General features: G+C 54.2%; 1 protein-coding gene across 3 annotated transcripts in view; it reads left to right on the top strand.

The window, feature by feature from the left end:
• Positions 1-20384, top strand: part of RAB11FIP3 (RAB11 family interacting protein 3) — a 44315-nt gene that overhangs the window by 8329 nt on the left and 15602 nt on the right. For 2 of the 3 annotated variants that reach the window (XM_042864718.1, XM_042864719.1), the window contains exons 3-5: positions 8993-9084; positions 17083-17270; positions 19114-19287. In XM_042864718.1, coding sequence (XP_042720652.1) covers positions 8993-9084; positions 17083-17270; positions 19114-19287 — 454 coding nt within the window. Of the gene's footprint in view, positions 1-8992; positions 9085-13651; positions 13775-17082; positions 17271-19113; positions 19288-20384 lie in introns of those variants that run through there. The other variant, XM_042864720.1, reaches the window with a different exon arrangement.

Raw genomic sequence — 20384 nt, forward strand, 5'->3', positions numbered from 1 at the left:
CATTCATCCATTCTGTTTACAGAAGGGCTTGTCTTAAATTTCAGCCCTGCTTTGGTGCAGCAGTGTGTGTGTGCTGCACGTGGAGCCTGCTCCTGAGCACCAACACCACCTACAGCCATTGCTTCCCATACAAACCAACTGGTTTTGGGGGGGGGAAACCCTCTGAAAAGGTTTTGTTGGTTGCTCATCCCTCCTTCCTGCCCCACAGCCTGTCTGTGTGCAGCCCTGCCCGCAGCAGTGGGCATTGCAGCTCATCAGTTTCACTGAAGCAGGAGGAAATGCATCATGCTATTAATTTGTAATAAATTGCCACTGGAGTCGGGCGTGTTTGTGAAAGCTCTGGCTTGTGTTTCTCTTCAATAATTCATCACTCTAGTATTGTGTTGTATTAATTGAATGGAAAAAAGCAGATCTGGGTGAAGCTTTTAAGATCCTATTTATTAACTTAGTAAGAGATTGCTGTGTGTTTATTACAGTGGTTAAGTGTGGCAGACCTCTCTTATGTTGCAGGCACTGAACGGCTATGAGAAAAGCAGAGTTCAGCCTCACCAGCAGGGCTGTTCATGTTGAAATGAACATGAGGGTTCGTTGCTGCTGTTGAGGGGCCCAGTATTGATCATCCCTTTGCAAAGACAGAAGCCTGCTGCTGGCAAAATACCTCTTAATGAGGCTTTGTTAACTAGCTGGGCCTTTCTGTAGCTCGAGGGAGTCCTGTTGCATTTCCTGGTAACCTGCAGCTCTTTGGTCCTTTGCTGCAAGTGAGAGCTGATGTAAAATTTGTGGCTCCTGGGGGTTTCCCATTGCTCCCAGCTGGGTGATGGTGATTGCACAGTGCTGTGCCTAAAGGGGGTTGGCAGCATCCCATAGCACACATGTGCCATGTGGTCCCTTCATGTCCCGCCCCAGCATCGCAGGTGGCCTCAGCAATGAGCTGGGTGCTGATGTGGGAGCAAGGAGATGGTGCTTTGCTCCCTGCACATGGGGGGAGAATGGGAGGAGGAACCCTTCTTGGGAAGCTTGGACCTCACAGTGCCTGCCGTAGTGTTGGTAAGGCTTTATTTCAAGGGATGTTCTGCTTTCCTTTTCCTTTCCCCACTTCCTGGAGGCTCTCCCTAGGGGAATAGTTGTGATTTTCCTCAGCTCCTCTAGACCAACCTGGCAAACTGAAGGCAAGCTTGCAAAACTAGCAAAACCTGTATTGTCAGCTGCTTTCCTTACACCTGCCTCCTGTGTCCGGCTGGCCTTTATGCACAGGGAGGATGCTGAACCCTCACTCCTGTTGCCTTGCCAGCTGCCTGAGCTGCAGAACACAGTGCTGTGCCACCTGCCCGCTGTGGTGGAGCAACGCTGTGGGTCTGAGCCTTGCTTCTGTCGCCTGCTCTCCAGCAAGTGATGCCAACCATGGGGAAAAGGAGCAGGATTGGAGACTGTAATGAGAAGACCTCAGCCTTACCTTCCACCCTTCCCAAAGAGAAGACTTAGTGGGAGAACGTGGTCCTCAGCTTTACCGACAGAGAGCAAAGAATCACCTCTTTTAAATGTGTTTACCCTTCTTTTTTTTCCTCCTGTTGTGTTACGTTTAAAGTCTCTTTCCTTCCCTGCGTGGATCCCATCTCTGCTTGGATTCACTCAGTCTCCAAGCAGGTGTGCTGCAGGCATTCAAGGCCAGGCTGGATGTGGCTCTGGGCAGCCTGGTCTGGTGGTTGGCAACCCTGCACATAGCAGGGGGTTGGAACTGGATGAGCATTGTGATCCTTTTCAACCCAGGCTGATCTATGATTCTATGCTCTATGAGAAACAAGTCTGAGGAATTGCATGCGAGCTGCTTGGAAAACTCAGCGCAGGACTAAGATGTGGATGGCATGGGGCTGAGCTCAGGATGGGGGCTGAAAAGCCAGCCAACCCCCAGTGCCGGAGCTCTGGGCAGTGCCTTGCTGCAGGCAGGGCTGGCTGCTGGGCTCAGTTCAGGTTACTGCTGTTTGAAGCAGGGCAGGGTGTGTTCCTGGAGCCCAAGGCATCATCCGACCGCTCCTCACCCCAAACAAAAGGAGCTCTGTGCAGCCAGGGCGGCCCTGAGCCATCGGAGAGGGCCGGAGGATGGAAATAGTCAAATCTTGTTTCTTTCTTTAAAAAAATAAAAAATAATAATAATAAAATAAAATATTGAGCTAAAAGCTCTTTGGATTTGGGAAGATGGAAAATCCAGCTGCGGAGCCAACACCCAAACCTGGAAGCTGTAACGGAGTTCCTGCCTGCGGGAAGCGCTGGCTACAGTGAGTGGGGCACTGCTTGGGGGATGCCTGGGAGCTGTGGGCTGGGAGCTGTGGGGCTGGGAGCTGCCCTGCTGACATGGCTCTGCCCCAGCTGTGCAGCACGCTGGTGAAGGTATCTGCCCCATCTGGCAAGGTGGGCCACCGCCTGCCTCACGTGTAGCCCCTTTCTTTGTAGGATCTGCATTGCAGATGGCTTCTGCTCTGTGTGATGAAAGCTTTCCTTGCACAGGGATAATTCCAGAAGCTGAAGCGTGCATTCCCTCCCAATCCAGCAGTTATTTTCTGAGGCTGCGTTTGTGCAGCAATAAATATGGCAGCGTTTGCAATGGGATGCTGCTAACGTCAGAGCCTGCTGCTGTCAGCAGGGCTGCCTGCGCCCCGTTTGCCATGCAAGGTGTTTGCTTTGTAATAGGTGAGACCTCACCGAAGCTCAGCAGATGGAAGGAGGGCTCCTGTGTGCATTGAATGACTTGGAGAGCATCTGGCACTGCTGGGAACGCTTCGCACTTGGGCGATCTGCTGATCTCTTTATCCCTGCATTGCTGCAGTCAGTGCATTCCCACTGATCCCACCGTTCCTCCCATCAGGGAGACAACTCGTGGTGGCTGAAGGGACAGCAGATGCCTCTTTGTGTTCCGCTGTCACTCACAGCACTGGGGCTGCCGTGAATGGGAAATCAAGGTTGATTCATGAGCAAGAATGAGGTCAGAATTGTTCTGATTGTGTCTCTGCATCTTGCTCTGCTCCTACAATGCTGCTTGGTGGGATGAGGGGTTTATGAGGGTAGCTGTTAATTCTGCCACCGAAAGGAGTGAAGGCTTAAATGCTGTATTGAAATGCATATTTAAGAGGGGGGAAATCTTCCTGCTGCTCTTTGCAGCGCTGCTGGTTGCAGATCAGACTTCACATCCCTGTGGTGCAGAGGGATGCTCCAAGCAGTCGCTGTGCTTTTTAAGTGTGGAGCCCACGTGCTTGCAGTCTGTGACCCCTTCTGCTGGGGGCAAGAAGCTGAGCCTTTCTTGGAAGAGCTGGGCTTGGTTTTCTCTTGAAATAGTGCTGCTTCAACGATTGGCTTGGAAACCACTGAGCATGTCCCTATGAGCCAGCTTCTGCTCCCAGGAGCCCCAAGCGCTGCCCGACACATGCAGCTGCTGGGCTGGCTTCAAAGGGGATGCTTCCTGAGATGCCTGTTGCCAAACCCTTTATCACCCCTCTAGAAACAAGGGCAGAGCTGCACCTGCTTGGACTGTGCTTGAAAACGGTACCTCTGTGTGGCTCTTGCCTCGCAGGGCTGAGGTTCTGCAAGCTCCAAATGCAGACCTCCCCGCAATGGCGTGAGCAGCAGTGTGCTGTGCAAGGGCTGACATGCTGCAGGGAGCACTGCTGGCTTGCATTTCCCTTAATTGACGTCAACAATCAGGCTTGTTCGTGTCCGTACCTTGGCAGCTCAGAGGAGGGTTGCATCAGAGCTGAAGCTGGCCTGCTCCGTGCCTTAGCAGGGAGGGTGTCTTCCCAAAACCAGCCTGGCAAGCAGCACAGTGCAGTGACCTACTTCTGGGAGAAGCACAGGAGTGTTGCAGAAGCTGTGTCCGGAGGTCTCTCAGCTCCACCATGGGAATGGCAGGGAGTTGCTCAGATGTGCTGCTGTAAAGCTGCTGCTAAGGCTGAGCAGCCCTTGGGCTCAGCAGGATGTGAGATTTGCCCAGGAATCTCCTGCCATTTTCAGGATTCTTTCTTCATGAATGTTTTCACTGCGTGTGCCAGAGGAATACTTGCTGCAGCAGAGTGTAACAGGCAACACACAAAACCTGAGGGATACCTGCTTCACAGCAATGTGGAGCTGCCCCTGGTTTATCACTGCAAATGGCTGCTCCATGATCAGATCATCTCCTTGGCCCTGGAGATCAGCTCGGGCTGCAGCCTCAGCCTAGCTAAAAAGCCCCATTTCTTCTCCACTTCTGCTGTTCTGGATGTAGTTTTGTTCATGCAGTCAGTAGAGGTCAGCAGGAACACTTTTGTTGAGCCAGGGGGATGGGGAGAACATCACTGCTGCCACCCCTCTGCCCCTTGGGTCCACTCTGAGGTGTAACTGCTGGGTTTGAGATGCTTTGAACACAGAGCCAAGGATGATTAAGTTCTTTACAGAGAGAGATGCTGGAACAGCTGCCCAGGGAGGCTGTGGATGCCCCGTCCATCCCTGGAGGTGTTCAGGGCCAGGTTGGATGGGGCCCTGGGCAGCCTGGGCTGGTATCAAATTGGTGGCCCTGCATGTGGCAGGGGGTTGGAGATTCACAATCCCTGAGGTCCCTGGCCATTCTGTGATTCTGTGATGTCAATGGATTTTGGGGGCCGGGGGCTGCATGCTGCTCTGCCATGGCCAGCAGCAGGGGATGTGCTGCAGAGGACATGGTATCTCCTGGCAGCACGACCATGCTGGCCTCGGAGGTGTGAGATGGGCCGGGTGCTCCCTTCAGGCACAGCTCAATGTCTCTCCTCATGTGATGCATTTTCTTCCCTCGGTTCACCACAAATGCAGGTGAGTTCTGGTCAGGACGCTGCATTCTTCTGTCCTCTGAGCTCAAACCTGCCTGTTTTATAGATCACTATATTTAGTTTTTACTGCTGCTTTTGTAACTTACCCAGATTCAGAGGCACTGCGCTTATACTTAGCCTGGAGCGCAGTATTCCAGGTGTTTGTAGGCATGGTGCTGGGTTGTTTGGTCGCTCCAGGTGGGAGCTCTGAGCTGGAGCTGGGTGAAGGTCGGTGGTAGGACAGTGCTGTGGCCTGGCACAGGGCTGGCAGTGATGCCAGCTTGCTTTTTGTGCACATTGGCGCTCCTGGGGTGGTGTTTTCTTTACTTTTATTCTGCACATGGGACCGTCTTACTTAGGAGGTTCCTCACATTGTCTGCTGCCTGAATCAGGCAAGTTTGGGTTGGAAGGGATCCTTAAGACCAACCTGTTCCAACCCCCTGCTGGAGTCAGGGCAACCTCCAGAGCCCAGGTTGCATACTGCCCCATCCAGCCTGGCCTTGGGTGCTTCCATGCAGAGGGCATGCTGCCTTCCCCACTGGCACTGGATGCAAGATCTCCTGAGCACCATCGTGTTTCACCCTTGCCTTGTTTCCAAGCAGCATGCCCATGGAGACAGCTCAGCCTGCAGTGGTTGCCCTCTCTATTATAGCCAGCCATGGCTTTGTGCTGCCTTCCTGCTATCTGTGCTGGCCAGCTTCATTACCGTGCTGAATAATTCAGGTCTGTTTGCTGCATGTAATCCATCCTGAGTTCTGAGTTTGTGGCTCTGTGGCTTGCAGCAGTATGTGTTGGCAGATGACTTAAATACTTCTGAAAGGCTCTGTTTTTCTAGGTCATTCCTACATGGAGCCGATAAAACTGGCTCTGTTCCTGACCCGGGTGGCACTACAGCTCTTCACTCAAGGTGCCTTTTCACCAAAATGCTGTCTTTTGAAAGCAGTTTTTGGAATCTATTTCAGGAGCCCTCCGCACCCCTTGCCTTCTTTTCCTGCAGCTCCACGCTGTGCTGCGTTTCCTGAAAAGCCCATCACAGCTCCCAGCCCTTCTGAGGAGCACTGAGACGATGGAGAGAGCATTCCTGGCTGCTGTGTGAGCTCAGCACAAATGCAGCCCTATGCAGAGCCTGGGACAAGCACTCAGGAGAGCTGGAAATTGGATGTGGAGAGGAAAAGGGAGCACTGTGGCTGGACCTGCAACAGTACGTGGCCAGGAGCTCCCATCTCCAGGCTGTGCTCAGTGCTGTCCGCCTGGGATGTGATCTTTGGTGGGGTTTGAATGGTTCCATGCTGGGCAGTGAGGAACTTCAGGGGTAGGAATAGGTGTCAGAGTGATGCTGCAGAGGCCTCATCATTGATAAAATTGCTTTTTTCCCTCCCAGTTTCACCTTAGCTTCACTAGGTGATGCTCAGTCTTACTGGTTCCAGCAGTACCTTCTGTATGTTCTGCATCAGCATTGCTGTCTTGGTGAAGCTGTCTCGCCACAGTAATTTAAGTAAAGCTTTATCTTGGTGCCTGGTGCCCTGCTCATGTATTCCAGTCTAATAAATCAGTGCAGTGAGTTTGGGAGGAAGGTGTAATGTGCAGCATATTGCCTCTCTGCAGGAAGGCAGTAGGGCTGAAAGCTCCCTGCAGGGTTTGCTGGAGCCTGGTTTGCAGCTTTGGGATTTGGGGATGTGATGGGACAGGCACCTGTAGCACTGAAGTGTAGGGGCAGCCTTTGGGATGGGCATGTCCTGATGTCCTGAGGGAGGTCCTGAGGAAGGGACATTGCCTCCCTGCGTTGGAAGGAGGCAGCTCCAAGTGTGCTGCACACATCAGCCCTGGGAGGGAAGGAGGATGCTGAAGGAAATCAGGGCTGAACAGAGGAGGTGCTCATCTGCTTGTGGTGGGGGGTGGGGAAGGGATGTGGCATGGGCTTGGGGGAGTTTGTGCTCCCAGCCATCCTTCACTGTGTGCTGCTGGAGCAGGGCTGCATGGAGTGGAACTGCTGCTGCCATCCTGCACCCCTCACCTGGCAGAGCAGTGAGGGGTTCTTGGGTTTGGGGCTCCTTTGGATGGGAATTTGGAGGCTTAATGCAGCCTATTGAGCCAGGAGACTCGCAGGCGAGCTCTCCATGGCAACTCTACCCTATACACAAAGCACCATATGGCTTTTTAGGAGGGGGAGGGAATGGGTTGAGCAGAAAATTCAACCTTTGTTGTTTGTTGTTTTGTTCCTTTTGGCTCTTCCACTGGAGCAGGGGGAGATGGGAGCATCACGCGCTGTCCTCTGGGTGTGCCACCAGCAAGGGACATCTCCAAGGGTCCCCTTGCTGTTGGTGACGGAGCTGGCCGTGCAAATGAGCCCTGCTGGTGCACAGAGCAGCCAGATGGAGCAGCCAGCCTTGGGCTCACCCTGTGCCAAAGGGCTCCTCAGTGCTAGTTTGGGCAGAGCTGTGCTGAAGGCAGCTGATGGCAGTGAGCTGCGTGCCCACGTTTTCTACCTCTGCTTCCAAAGGGAGCTGGCAGCTATCTCCTGATTGCAAATCCTCCCTTTACAAGCCCCTCAGGAAGGAATGAGCTGAATAAATATCTTTATCTGTGTCTGTAGGAAATCGGGAGGTTTTCTTGCCTCTAGTTAGAGGGGGAGGAGAAAAAGCAGTGGAGGGATGAGCAGAAAGAAGCAGCCTGCGTCTGCTCTGCCAGCTCCGGGGTACCCCTGGCTCCTGGGGGGGGCATGCTGGGGCTGCTGGCCTCGGTTATCAGGAGAGGTGGCTGTTTGTCCCTGCTGTGTGCTGGCAGTGTGACACATTGTGGGCTCTCCTGGCAGTGGGCAGAAGGCCTCTTGGTGCCCGTCCCCATCCCCAGTTTGGGAGCTGCCACCGAGGTGGCTCTTAGGTCTGCATAGAGAGCAGGTGATTAATGGGAAGAATCTCAAGTGTAGGCTGCACGGTGCTGTGCCCAGGGAAAGGGAGGTAAATGTATAAGAGAGAGCCTTAAGCAACGTGCTCAGGAGCCCCAGCAGCAGGGATCAGCCCTCACCCAGCGCAGAGACTGACTCCAAACAAGAGCATCTTTCATCTGCTGGAGCCACAGCTCGTTTGGAGCAATCACTGTGTGCCCATTTCTGGAAAAGCAGTCTGCCTCGTTCCTGGCTTTGATTTGCAGCCACATCCGTGGGCTCAGGGCTCGTGTCGGTCCCTGCACTGCCTTCTCACAGCCCCAGCTGATGGCACCGGGGAGGGTGACTGTGGGCAGCAGGTGAGTGGAGGGCTCTGCTGCCCCATGCCTGCAGCACTTGGCTCAGCGGCTGCATCCCCTCCCATCCTCAGCCTCCAGTGGCTGCAGGCAGCCTGTCCTTCCTAAACCCATGGGATCACAGCTTCCCTGGGAGCTCAGCGTGACGCTGCCTGGCCAGGCTTATGGACACGGAGCACGGTGCTGCAGTGCTCACAGCTCCGAGCTGTGTGGGTTCCAGCCTGCTATTTATTTTGGGACTGCAGCAGCTGATCTTCATTTGGTATTTCCAGTCTGCGATGTAGGTCGTGTGCTGGATCGGGCATTAGCTGTTGCTTGAGGGAACATGGGGAATTTGTGCTTTTTTGTTCTGTCAGAGGGCTCGGAGCAATGCTGACCCGCACAGCTCCAGCTGCATTTGGGGGTGGGAGGAGGGGGAAGAGGAGGAGGGAGGTTTTTAAAGACACCTTCTTGAAAGCTCCCATTCTGCTGTCCTCCTGCGAGGGCGGCTCCTGCTGTGCCTGGGCACGGGAGGAGCAGACATGACAAGAGCTTGGGTGCAGCCTGCCTTCCCTCCCCGCTGTTCCCATGGTAGTTGGCTGTCACACGCAGAACGAACAGTGTTCCCTGCCCACAGCAGGATTGGAGCCTTCTGGGAGAAGATTAAGAGGATGCAGGAAGCAGAGATAGGGATGAAAGCAGGAGAAGCAGCAGAAAGCATGGTGGGGTAGGGCCAGGTCTGTGCGTTGGCCCCATAGGAGCAGCAAGGGGCCACGTGGGAGCAGCACCCCAGTTGCTTTCCGACCTTCTGGAGGTGGGATGCCTGGAAACAGAGATCCTTCCCAAAAGCTGAGGGCACCAGCGTGTGCCAAAGGAAGTTCTCATCCTTCTGTCGTGCCTCCCTACTCATGCCTTCCTTTAAGGGAGTGCGTTTCCTTTTGGTGAATCTTTTTCATTTTCCTCTGCAGATCCCGACAGCCAGCTGTATGATATGGGATATACCCCCGAGGAGGAAGCCCCGGCCTGTCCTGATGAATTTGATGACTTCGTCACATTTGAGGCAAGTGTGAGCACCGTGGATATCTGTGTGTGCAGCACGAGTGGTGCACGGGGGGTTGGGTTGCAGGGCAGAGATGGCTGCTATAGGCTCAGGGGTGGATGAAAATGAGTTCCGTCATCTATGGGCCAGAGAGCCTGCATCAATTTGATGCATTTAAAGCTGGTGTTTGGGCAAAAATCAGCTCGGTGTGATGCTGTCTGAGTTGTGGGGTGCCAGAGAGCAGTGCCATGGGGTGGAGGATGGAGATGCTCTTTGGGGTGGGACAGGATGGGCGCCTGCAGCTGCTTTGTTTGGCCCCAATGTGGGGGTTTGACTTGTTGGACAGTGTGAGCCCAGGTTTGAGCTGAAGCAGTTCAAGCCTGCTGCAGGGCACAGACATTGGTGCTCAGTGCTGTCCAGTCAGCAGAAGGTAGAACCAAAGACAGAATGTAGATTTCCTCTTCATCCTTGGGGTTGGCTAAAAATGCTCAACTGAGGCTTCCTCCTTGCTGAAGGTGTGGTCCCCATCCCTCCTCTCCTTTCTGTATTTCTGGGCACAGGAGCACGTTGCAGTAGTGTCCCCAGCTAGAAGGGAGCTGCTGTTGGGCAACCTGTTTGTTGTGGATGGCGTTTGCAGCTTTGCTTTCTTGGCTCCCCCAGTTCTTGCTCTCTGCCCTCCAGCCCAGAGCAGGAGGTGCTGCAGATGCTGCTGTCTCATGTGAGCACTGAATAGCTGCCTTCTGCTTTTCCTTCTTTGAACTTTTCAGGATTTGGGCTTTTGGTGCTCTCGGTTGTATGGTTTTACCACACAAATAGTTATTTCAACAGAGCCTCCCAACCTTTGTCGCCTTTGTGTGTAAATATGCACATCCTTGCTGTTATGTGCCATATAACTGAATAGCTGAAGCTATTCTTTCAAGTTTCCCAATGATACACTGGGTGTTGGGCAGCTCATTTCCACGTACTGGTGATAAGCACAGGCCTGTCACTTTGGATAGCCCCAAGCTGTCACTGGGTCACCCTGTTCCCAACAGCCAATGGGACCCCCAGAGTGCACCCAGCCTGGCACAGGGTACTGCTGAGCCCCACGTGCCACCCCAACCCTTAGGTGACCAGAAGAGAAAGGTGATGAGTCCTGGAACAGCCCTCCCAGAAAGGTAGAAATGGATTCTTGTACTGAATTCAGGCTGATCTTCAAAAGATAGAGCTCCTTTGGTGCCTTTGTTTAATGTGCCGGGGAAGAGTTACCCTCGTTGTCTTGGAGACGTGGTTTGGAACGCTGCAAGAATTTCGTAGGGATTCAGCACATGGGAACATGATGGAGAAATACGTAAAAATAAACGGGCATCTTGGGGTGTGTGTGCTTCCTTCTGATCTCACTGAGCTCCCACTGTGTGCTGTGCTGTGCCCCGGGGTGCTGAGCTGAGTTGGGCACCCATCTACACAGCCACGGAGCTGAGAGCTGCTGCTATGTGACATTATTGTATTGGGGGTGTGGGTTCTGCTTCCCCTTAACTGTGCAGATCAACAGGGAGTGCCCAGCTCTTGCAATTGCTGAGGCCTTGACAGAGAGCATTTCTGCTAAATGTTTGTTCAAACAAGTGTAAACAAGTGCTTTAAGCAGCCTAAATGAAAATGCCTTCTCTTTGTTAATGAGGTTGCTCTTCTTGGTGAGTCATCCATCCCCTCTTCTGGTGGCTGTCATCAGAGAGCTGAACAGCGAGGAAAGCCCTCAGCATCCATCCAGCACTGGTGTCTTAACAGCTCTGCAGAGCCACACAGTCATTCAGGTTGGAGAAGACCTCTCAGATCCCCAGCTCCAACCCCAGCCCACCCCCCCATGCCCACATCCCTCAGTGCCACATCCCCACAGTTCTGGAGCACCTCCATGGACGGTGACCCCATCACTCCTGTGCAGCAGTGCCACTGCAGCACCGCTCTTTCTGAGCAGGAACATTTCCTAACACCCATCCTGAACGTCCTCAGTGCAATTTGAGGCTTCTCATCCAAGGAGAACCGATGCTTGCATTCCTTGAAGGGGCATAAAAGCCTCTTGACGGGGGCAAGGTCTGAGCTCTGTGCTTCACACAGGGACCCCAGTGCAGTTATCCATCATCTCAGCTTTTTGTTCTGCAGCCCTGGGTGATGCTTTGCTTCCTGCCCATGGTGGAGGCGTGATGGCTGCAGGACAACTCTGCTTTTGTGCTGGGAACTGCCACCTAATGATAACCACAGTGATTTGGCTGCCCTGCCTGCATCGTTCATCCCAAAGCAGCCTGGAGGGAGGTTGGAGTCTGTCCATCCAGGCACCTGAATCCTTGTCTGCGTTGTTCCCCCAGGCTGTGCTGGTGCAGCATTGCTGCTGAATAAGCATAGGTGGGAGTTGTGTGAGCTTGAACAGCACTGACTCATGTGGGCCATTCACTTTGGAGGTGCAGGGACTCCTTTATAATGCCCAGCAGGAGGAAAGGGGCTAGATGCCTGCTGTGCTCTGCCAGAGGGCAGGGGCTCTCTCCTGGGGTAGCTGAGCCCACTGAAGCAGGCTAGGGCAGATCAGGCAGGCTGAATCTCCTCCAGCCCTGCAATAATGGAAGGACTCTCCCAAAATGAAAGCAAACCACAAAAATGAGGTGTGCAGCCACGGTTCCTCTGGGATTGGGCATGGAGACGTGTAAACTTTGGTGGGCTGGAGGAGAGGCAGCATCAATGCATAGCTGTGCTCCAGAAGGGCTGCCCAGGAGCATGGCAGATAGCAGCAATGCCAATTTCAGCCATGGGAATGTGGGGAGGACGTTTTTGAGATGTTCAGAACGGGGCAGTTGAATTGCAGAAGGTGAAGGGAGGTGCACAGTGCTCACAGGGCTGTGCAGGGTGTGCACAGTGCATGCAGGGCTGTTGCCATCTGCTGGGCGGTCGCTGGGGCAGCCTCGGTAGCAGCGAGGAAGGATGCATCAGATGTAGGAGCAACTCATATGGCACAGTGGGAGTGGATCTGGGCAGGAGGGCAGCCCTTGGTGAGGTCCTAGGGGTGGTTTTGGGAATGGGATACCCCAGCTGTCCCCAACTTGCCTGGCTGGAGGCACGGCACAGCCTGTCGTAGCAGAAAACTGTTGCTTGTGTTGAAGGTGTCATTTGTTCTCACGTGGAGTAACTGAGTTTAATGCTTCTCGAAGGGCACAGACCACAGTGAGGCAGTTTAAACTTACACTGCTGAGTTTCTCCAGCAGCCCAGAATGTCTGTGAAAGTGACGGGAGATGCACACAACCCAAACCGTCAGGTGGGGATGGAGAAGCTGCAGCTGAGTGTGTGCTGCATCACCACTCAGTGTGCAGCAGTGAGTCCCCAGTGCATCGACCACTGCTCCTCCTTGCACACATGGGGTGGCTGTACCACCTGCTGCAGACCCACCGTCCCCTCCTGGACCTGGGGGGCACGTGGAGCCCTGGAAAGAGCAAGGAAATGTTTGTGTTGCACAGACCCCAGTCGTGCTCAGGGAAAGGGAAATGGATAAATCTGACACGAATGGCTCCAAGGCAGGATGCTGGAATTGAGGCGTACAGTGAGAAATTGCTGCGGTCGGATGAGATCCTGGTGGGAGTGTTTTGCTTTGTGGATGATAAGGAGGAAGGAGTTTGGGAAGGGAGGACCTTGCAGCTTTATCTCCCTCTGCAAGTGCAGCTGTAGGATCGAGCGGAGGGAGCTGGGCTGCAGCACAGATGAGCAGTGTGGGGTCACAAAGCCTTGGTGGGAGCTCAGAAAGTGAAGGTGGTGGTGGTTCCTCATTGTGGTACTGTGGGTTCCAGCTCTGCTGGAAGCTCCCCGGCGTCCTGCAGCACAAACAGCAGGGCTAGGAGGAGAGTGTGGGTTGAACCATCCCCATGCTGCTGTGCACCTTAAGCAAGAAATCCTTGCTGCTTGTGCGCAGAGCACAGAAGGTCAGTGGTTATCAGGCAAGGAGCTTCCACTTGGCACTGTGCACCAGGAAGGATGTGTCCCAGGGTGAGCACCAGCAACCCAGAGAAAATGGGGAAACATGGGTTGTGAAGGGAATGGAAGGAAACCTGTGTGCTCAGCAGGCACGGCTGAGGGAGAGGGCAAAGGTTCTGCTTCTGTAGAGACGGCAGGAGGAAACCTTCTGTGCCTCGTGCACTGTGTTGGGGGATGTGAGGTGGGAGGGCCCTCCTGATGTGAGCAGTTTGGGTCAGTTCCTTGTAGCTGGGAGCAGAGCAGGACCTCTGTGTGGGGTGTTGGAGACAGGGGATCCCGCGCCGTGCGCCCTGCTGGGAACAGCCTGTGCTGGAGGGTGATGTCAGTGCCCATCGTGGAGTCACCGCCTGGTGAGCAAGGCAAGCTTTGTTTGCTTCCCTGTTCGTCACTATAAGGAAAGAGATTGTATTTAACATTTAACTATTCACCAGGAACACCCAGAGAGAGATACGTCCCGGGAGCCTCTCTAGCAAGGCCAATCCTCCTGGGAAATAACCCTCCTAATCAGCAGTAATTTACACAGCAAGCAGCCTGTGCACCTGAAGCAGGGTTGGCCAGAGCACAGCTTGCTTTTATTTTGGTGGCCACACAGCGGGGAGAGAGCTGAGCTCACCCAGTGTTATCAGGGCTGGAGGTCAGCAACAAAAGGCGTTCTGTTCCAGACCTGCTTCTCTCCTCCCTGCCAGAAGGAGCTGGGTCCAGCCGGGCGGGATGTGTCCGCAGGTGAGTGCTGGGCTTTGGCATGAAGGAGGGAGCTGGGGCTGCAGGGCAGGCACACGATGGCTCTGTCTGTCCCTGGCTCTGGGCTGGGCAGGATGGCAGGTATGGGCACTGCGGGAGGTGAGTTCTACCCCACGGTGTGGGTTGGCTGGTTTTGCTGATGAGTGTTCTTGTTTTTGTGTGGGTCAGCCCTGTTTACCTGTAGAGCTTGTGTTGGGCTGGCATTGTGGCCAGGTGGGGAGGCTTGGCTTTGCCCTGAGCCAGATGAGGACTCTCTGGGTTCTCTGCAAAGTGGGTATTGTCCAGATGAGCAGCAAGAGGCAAACCCCATGGGCAAGCTCTGCTGGTACACCCCCTGTGTGGGGCTGTTTGGTGGGGAGAGGATCCTGCCTGCTGCCACGGGGTGTTTCAGGGTGGGACTGAGACTGAGGTGGGACAGGGTGTTCAGAGAGGGAAGCACAGCTTGCTTCCCTCTCCCCTTTGCATGGGTAGAAGCCAACTTAAACAAGCTTTGTGTTGAGCAGGGAGGTGCCTGTCCCCAGCGCCGGGCCAGGATTGCAGCTTAGGGTCAGTTTGGTGTTCTCCTTCCCCACTGCGCTCAGCTCTGCATGGAGCAGCAATCGCAGCCTGGCTCCTGCAGCCCTGGGATGGATGGGGCAGTGCTGGGTGTCCTTGGTCCCTTCCCACCCCCCCCGTCCAGAGCTGCCGTTAATCACAGATAAATCCATCGGGAAAGCAGCGTTGTTCTTCCCTTTCCTCCTCCCTCCCCCATTTCCCTGTCGCTGTGGCCAAGGCCAGCAGTGCTGGACCAGCCCTGCCAACGGCACTGCTGGGACACAGCTGTCCCACACCCAGGCTCTGGTTGTGCTTTGAGTGAAGATTTCTGCCCCAAAGCAGCAAAGCAAACGCTCCCTGGAGCCTCTTGTGCCTTTTCCCAATCACTCGGAAGCACAGAAGCACACCCAAGCATGTGCTGCTCCCGGATTAAAGCTCCACGTGTGCTTTTGTCATACATCCCATACAGCAAGCAAAGGAACTTAGGACTTTAGGAGAAGCTCTTATGTAAGGGCATCATGACGTCTCCAGCCCTCCCAGGTGTGTCGGGGTGGTGATGTGGTTTATGGTGCGTGGCCCATCCCTGCTCAGCCCTTGCAGGTGGCTCTCAGCATCCTGGGCTCCTTTCCCCTTTACAGAGAGGCTTTTTGAATCAGTGTTTCTACAACACTTCTCTACCCAAAAGTGCCATCAAATGCCTGGAATGGGTGCATTGCCATTCTGGTTTGTTTTTTTTTTTTGTCTGCTGAGAGCAAAGCAAGCTTGGCTGGAAGAGAGAGGTGGCAAGTGGGATTTGTAGGGTCAGTGCACAGATCAGCTGTTCTGGGGCCATAAAAGAGCTTTCTGAGAACTGCAGCTGCACCTTTGCCCAGGGCACAGGGGTTTGGTTTGGCTTTGCTTTGCTTTATGGTGCGTTCTGCCAGACCTTGCCTCGGCCTCCCTGCTCGCCTATCTCCCGCTGGCATCTCTGCTGGAGGTTTGGTTCTTTAATCTGTGATGCATTGTGAAGCAAAGTTCTCCACGCTGCTGCTCAGGAGGAGAACTTTGTTTCAGGTTTCACCTGCCCCGTAACTCATTGACTGCACGGGTTTGATTTTAATAAGGCTTAAGAGAAAAAGGATTAGAAGGGGAGGAACGACTGTTTGGTGTGGGGCACCGTGGTTATGGGAGCAGCCAGGATCTGGGACTGCGTGCATTTCTTGTTCTTTTGGTTGTTTTTTCCAAACAACACACTTGACTTCGGAGGCCACAAGCAAAGTTATTCCCAGCTCAGCACTACATCTTTCCCCCTGCAGGCAGAAAGCAGCACGCCGTGGGGCAGCGGGTGGGCATGCAGGCACCCAGTGCTCCCTGCAGCTGCCAGCTCCCATTGCATCCTTCATGGAGCATCACAGAGATTGGCCCAGCAGCAGGGGCTGGAGATGGCTTTACTTCCCCAGATCAGCATCCCAACTGTGTCCCTTATGCTGAATCCTGGCCTCTTCTGTTGGTTTTCTGTATCCCTGCTGGGGATGCTGCTCTGCTGGAGCTGGCAGGAACGGCCCTGTCTTCTGCTGGCGGCGACTTTGGACTCAGGTTCTGCACAGGTTGACGTCATGTTTACCTTTAGGGCGTTGTCGGGGGGCTGTCTGTAGTCTGTCTGTGCTGGCACCTCGTGCTGACGCTGTAGGGCTGGGCAGGGCTTGTCCCCGTGCATAGCATGCAGCTGCTGTGTGGGGTTTGTTCCCCTAACGCAGCGCCCACGTGCTCCTTCCAGCTGCCAGCTCTGTGTAATGCAAGGCTTTGAGATACACCATTTTCTTGTAAGTGCTTGCAAACAGCCTCAGAAGCTTCTGTGTGTGCTGCGTGGCAGAGGAAGGGGAGCTTGTTCCAGCATCTGGAATGCTGCTGTGTTGCCCCATGACCTTGCAGGAGGGGCAGCCAGCAGTTCCCATTTGCCTGCATAGACCTCAGGTGGCCCAGTGGCTTCCAACCCGTGTTCCTCCCTTTGCCATCCATGCTGCAGCTTTGGGACACCGGGTGGCAGTGCACAGCTGCAGCTCTACACCAGCATTGCCAAATCCCTCGTTCCCAAAACCCGAGAGACACAAAGAGTTGATTGGTCCTGAAACCACCTGGGGAAATTCCTGAAAAGCCAGGAAGTGGGATCCCTGAGGAGAGCTTCTGCTGCAGTGTGTGTTCCCTCTCATGCTCCTGAACATCTGGGTGCTCCCAAGCATCTGGGTGCAGCACCTCCTGTGTTTGGGGAACTGACCTGCCCCCTAAAACAGCCACAGTGTGTCCTGAAGAGACAGGACAGTAGTCTAGAGGCTGGCATAGAGTTTTACAGAGGTTTCTGTGAAGGGGTGGAAATTACCCTCATATGGCTGCAGTGGGGAAAAAGTGCTTTCAGGACCGCCTGGTGGCTTGGCATGGTGAGTCCTGGTAGGGAATTCAAATGGTGTCCTCTTAAAAATGGGGTGGGTGAAATAAACAGTGATGGCAGTTGCTGGGTATGGGTAGGAGGCTGCCCTGGGCACAGGTGATGGGATGCCCTGGGTGATGGGCTGCCTTAGGCACAGGTGATGGGCTGCCTTAGGCACAAGTGGTGGGCTGGCCTGGATGTGGATAATGGTCAGTTCTGGATGTGAGTGATGGGCAGCCCTGGGGATGGGTGATGGGCAGCCTTGGGCACACTTTGTCGTGCTCCACAATGAAACGACATGGCTGTAGCATCTTACAAGATGTCTTTTGTCCTCTCTTGTGTCCTGCCACAGGCAAATGAGGTGACTGACAGTGCGTACATGGGCTCAGAGAGCACCTACAGCGAGTGTGAAACCTTCACAGATGAGGACACCAGCACTCTGGTGCACCACGAGATGCACGACGAGGTGGAGACCGACAGCGCCATCGACTCCACCGTGCACTCAGAGTTCACAGATGCCATCGAGGAGCAGGAGCAGGGGTCAGTGGGGCAGAATGGGGCAAAGGGGGGCAGGTGAGGAGTGGGGGGAGATGCTGCTGAGGACCAAACTGAGTGGGCTGGCTCTGTCTTGCTGGAACTGGTCGGTGTGCTCTGAGCGTTTGTAACTTCACGCAGGACCGAAATAGCTCTTCTTTAGGAATAATAATGAGGCTGCACTGTGTGTAGGCTGTTTTGGAGCTCGGCCTGGCAATCTCTTTGAGCTAATTGTAGCTTGCCTTGGGAGAACTTCTGTACCCTCATTAGCATCTCTAACTTCTAAAATAAGTTCTCTACACACCTGAAATACCCGCAGTTTTTAATCTATCACTTAAGCCAGCAATGCAACGTGTAATTTTGAAGCCAGGAGGGGAACTTGCCGTATTCTTGTTTCTCCCAAACACGTGTGTGCCCTTTGATGTGCAGCCGCCTCCTGTAACGACGTGCTTCCAACCTGCGCCCGGAGCGCAGCGCTGTGAGCTGATGGCTCCTGCCCTGCTATCTGATGCTGTGCCTGGGCACTCCTAGCTGTGTGGGGAGAGCAGGTTTGGGGGTGTGACTGAGATGCTCTGGGGGGTCATGGAGTCATAGAATGGCTTGGGTTGGAAGGATCGTGAAGCTCCAGCCCCCTGCTGCAGGCAGGGCCACCAACTTCCATATCTAATACTAGACCAGGCTGCCCATGGCCCCATCCAAGCTGGCCTTGGACACCTCCCTGCTAACGGGGAGCTCACCTCACCCTGCTAACAGCACTGAAACCCCCAGAGCTGTCAGCACAGGGGGACTGAAAGCATGGCATCCAGGCGTGGTGGTCTAGGAGGTACTTTGAGCTTTTTGGAAGCAAAGTGTTCTTTGTGGCTTCCCTCCCACCCCAAAAGCCCGGCATGGGAACACGCAAGCTGCTGGGTGCTGGGGCTGAAAGGGTGCAGGCTTAGTAGAGGTGTGCAGATCAGGGCAATGGGATTAGCTGGCTGCACGCTGCTCTGCTCAGCTCAGCAGCAGTTAAGTCGGGCTGTAAGCAGGTTCTGAGCTCCCTGGCCCCAAGCACAGCTCCCACCCAGGGGCCATGGCAGCCTGCGTGCGCCTTCCCTGCCTCCAGTTCGCATGCCTGTAAGTATAACCTGCTGCATTTTGGGGTTAGGTTTTGTTGCTGAGGCTTTCCTGCTCCTCCCAACACAGCCTTGGGAAGGCTGGGTGACCCCTGGGTGCTCTGAGCAGTGTATGAGGTATGGGCAGACTCCAGGTTCTCGCAAGTTCAAGGCAAAAGCACATTTGAATGTATTGCCGCTTCTGGGTTAGAGATTGGAAGGCTTGAGGTTGGTGTCACGATGCTGGTGCATCCCAGAGGTGTGGGTGAGCTCCCCTCACCCAGAACTATTGCCCAGAGCAGCCCTGGCTGGTGAGATCTGCCCCTGGAAGGTGCTTGACAAACCGCAGCTCCATGCTGTGGAGCTGGGCTTGGCTCTTGCTTCATAGTTTAAAATAAATATAAAAATTCCACCCCTGCCTTCTATTCCTGGAGCAGTTTCTGCTGCTTGCTGGGCCTGCTGGGTGCCTCCTTCTGCTCCCCAAATGGGCAGTGGTGTAGGGTGAAAAATCAGCTTTTGGAATAATCCAGTCTTTCCTCCTTCTTTAGCAATGCATTTTTGGGAGGAGGGTGGTCTTACCCCCTCCAGCACATAGCTGTGCTTTTAGACATCTGGCTTGCTTTCCGCCTTGCTTCTTGCTAATCCCCCCCTGTGTTTTGCCCCAGAGGTTTTAAAGTCTCTGCAGTCCTGGGCAGGGAAGCCCTCTGGGAGCAGTTACATGTGGTCACGCCGTGACACCCATCTCTCTGTCCTCACAGATCTCATCCACACGACCTGCCCCTGGGCTCAGACCTCAGCCACTCCATCGTTACGGTCATTAGCGGAGAGGAGCACTTCGAGGATTATGGAGAAGGGAATGAAGCAGATTTGTTCTCGGACAGCTTGTGTAATGGGGAAAGCAGCTTTAGCAGCTCCTCGTTCCTCTCCCCCAGGTAATGCTCAGCACAGCACTGGCTGCGTTGGGATGGGTTTCGTTGGCACAACTTCTCAACTTGGGCTCTGTGTTTGGGTTTGCACACAACTTGGTCTATGAGAGCAAATCCTGAATACAAGGAGATAAGCAGCACAGAGCCAGGAGCTGCCTCCCTCCATCCTTGCCCTGCACAGTTCCCATCCTCCCACCAGAAGCACCGAGGTCCAGCAGCATTGGAGGAGCACTTTGGAGCCCAGGACAGCCCCACGTTCCCTCTGCTGTTGGTGATGTGGCTCCTCTCAGAACTTTCTGGTAGAAAAAAGCAGGCAGCCTCACAGCTTTAGCCCTGATCCTGTTGGATGACAGCTTTCTTTTTTTTTTTTTTTTTTTTTAATCTGCTACACCTACATTTTTGGCTTTGATACAGTGGCTGGATTTGCACCAACAGCTGCAGCCTGAGATCTGTGGGGAAGGTGAGGAAGGAGGCTGCAGTGTTTCCTTGCTCTCCTTACACTGAGATCTGAAACCAAACAAGTGCTTCCAGCCCATACAGGGTGTGCTGAGGAGCTGGTAGGATGGTACAAACCAATCCGTATCTGTTTTTCAAGGGAAAAAGTAAAAGCTGCCACTCACTGGTGTCCAAGAGGATGCTTTTTCCCTTTGGGATGGTGTGTGTGTGACTGCACAGCAGCGTAAATCTCTCACAGCTTTTTATTTTCTCCTCTTTGCCTGCATTCTGTCAGAATCCTAAAGGCCTTGATATGGCTGGGGCAGTTCTGGCTGCAGGGGGCTGAAGGAGAAGGGCTGCTGCCAGCACTTTGCTGCAGGCCAGGGCTAACTTTCCTTTTTCAGCAGCAGTTTTGAAGACGTGAACTAAACCTGCAATAGAGGTTTTGCTGTAAAGCTCTACCCATTGCTGCGGGAACCTCTAACCCCTGGTGAGTGTGCCCTGCTGGGGAAGGGGCACTTTGTTCACCTCATGTGTCCTGCGTTGGCACTGTGCAGAGCCACCTGGGTGCAGCTGTCCCTGCTGGTGCCACACACGGGAAATGCTCTCAGCTAAAAGCCAGCCTTGGTGTTCTGAGTTCCTCCCCGAGTGTGGGCCTCCAAACAGCT

This window comes from Lagopus leucura, unplaced genomic scaffold, assembly GCF_019238085.1.
Source record: "Lagopus leucura isolate 7727_CA_CO unplaced genomic scaffold, USGS_WTPT01 Super-Scaffold_760, whole genome shotgun sequence".
NCBI lineage: Eukaryota > Metazoa > Chordata > Aves > Galliformes > Phasianidae > Lagopus > Lagopus leucura.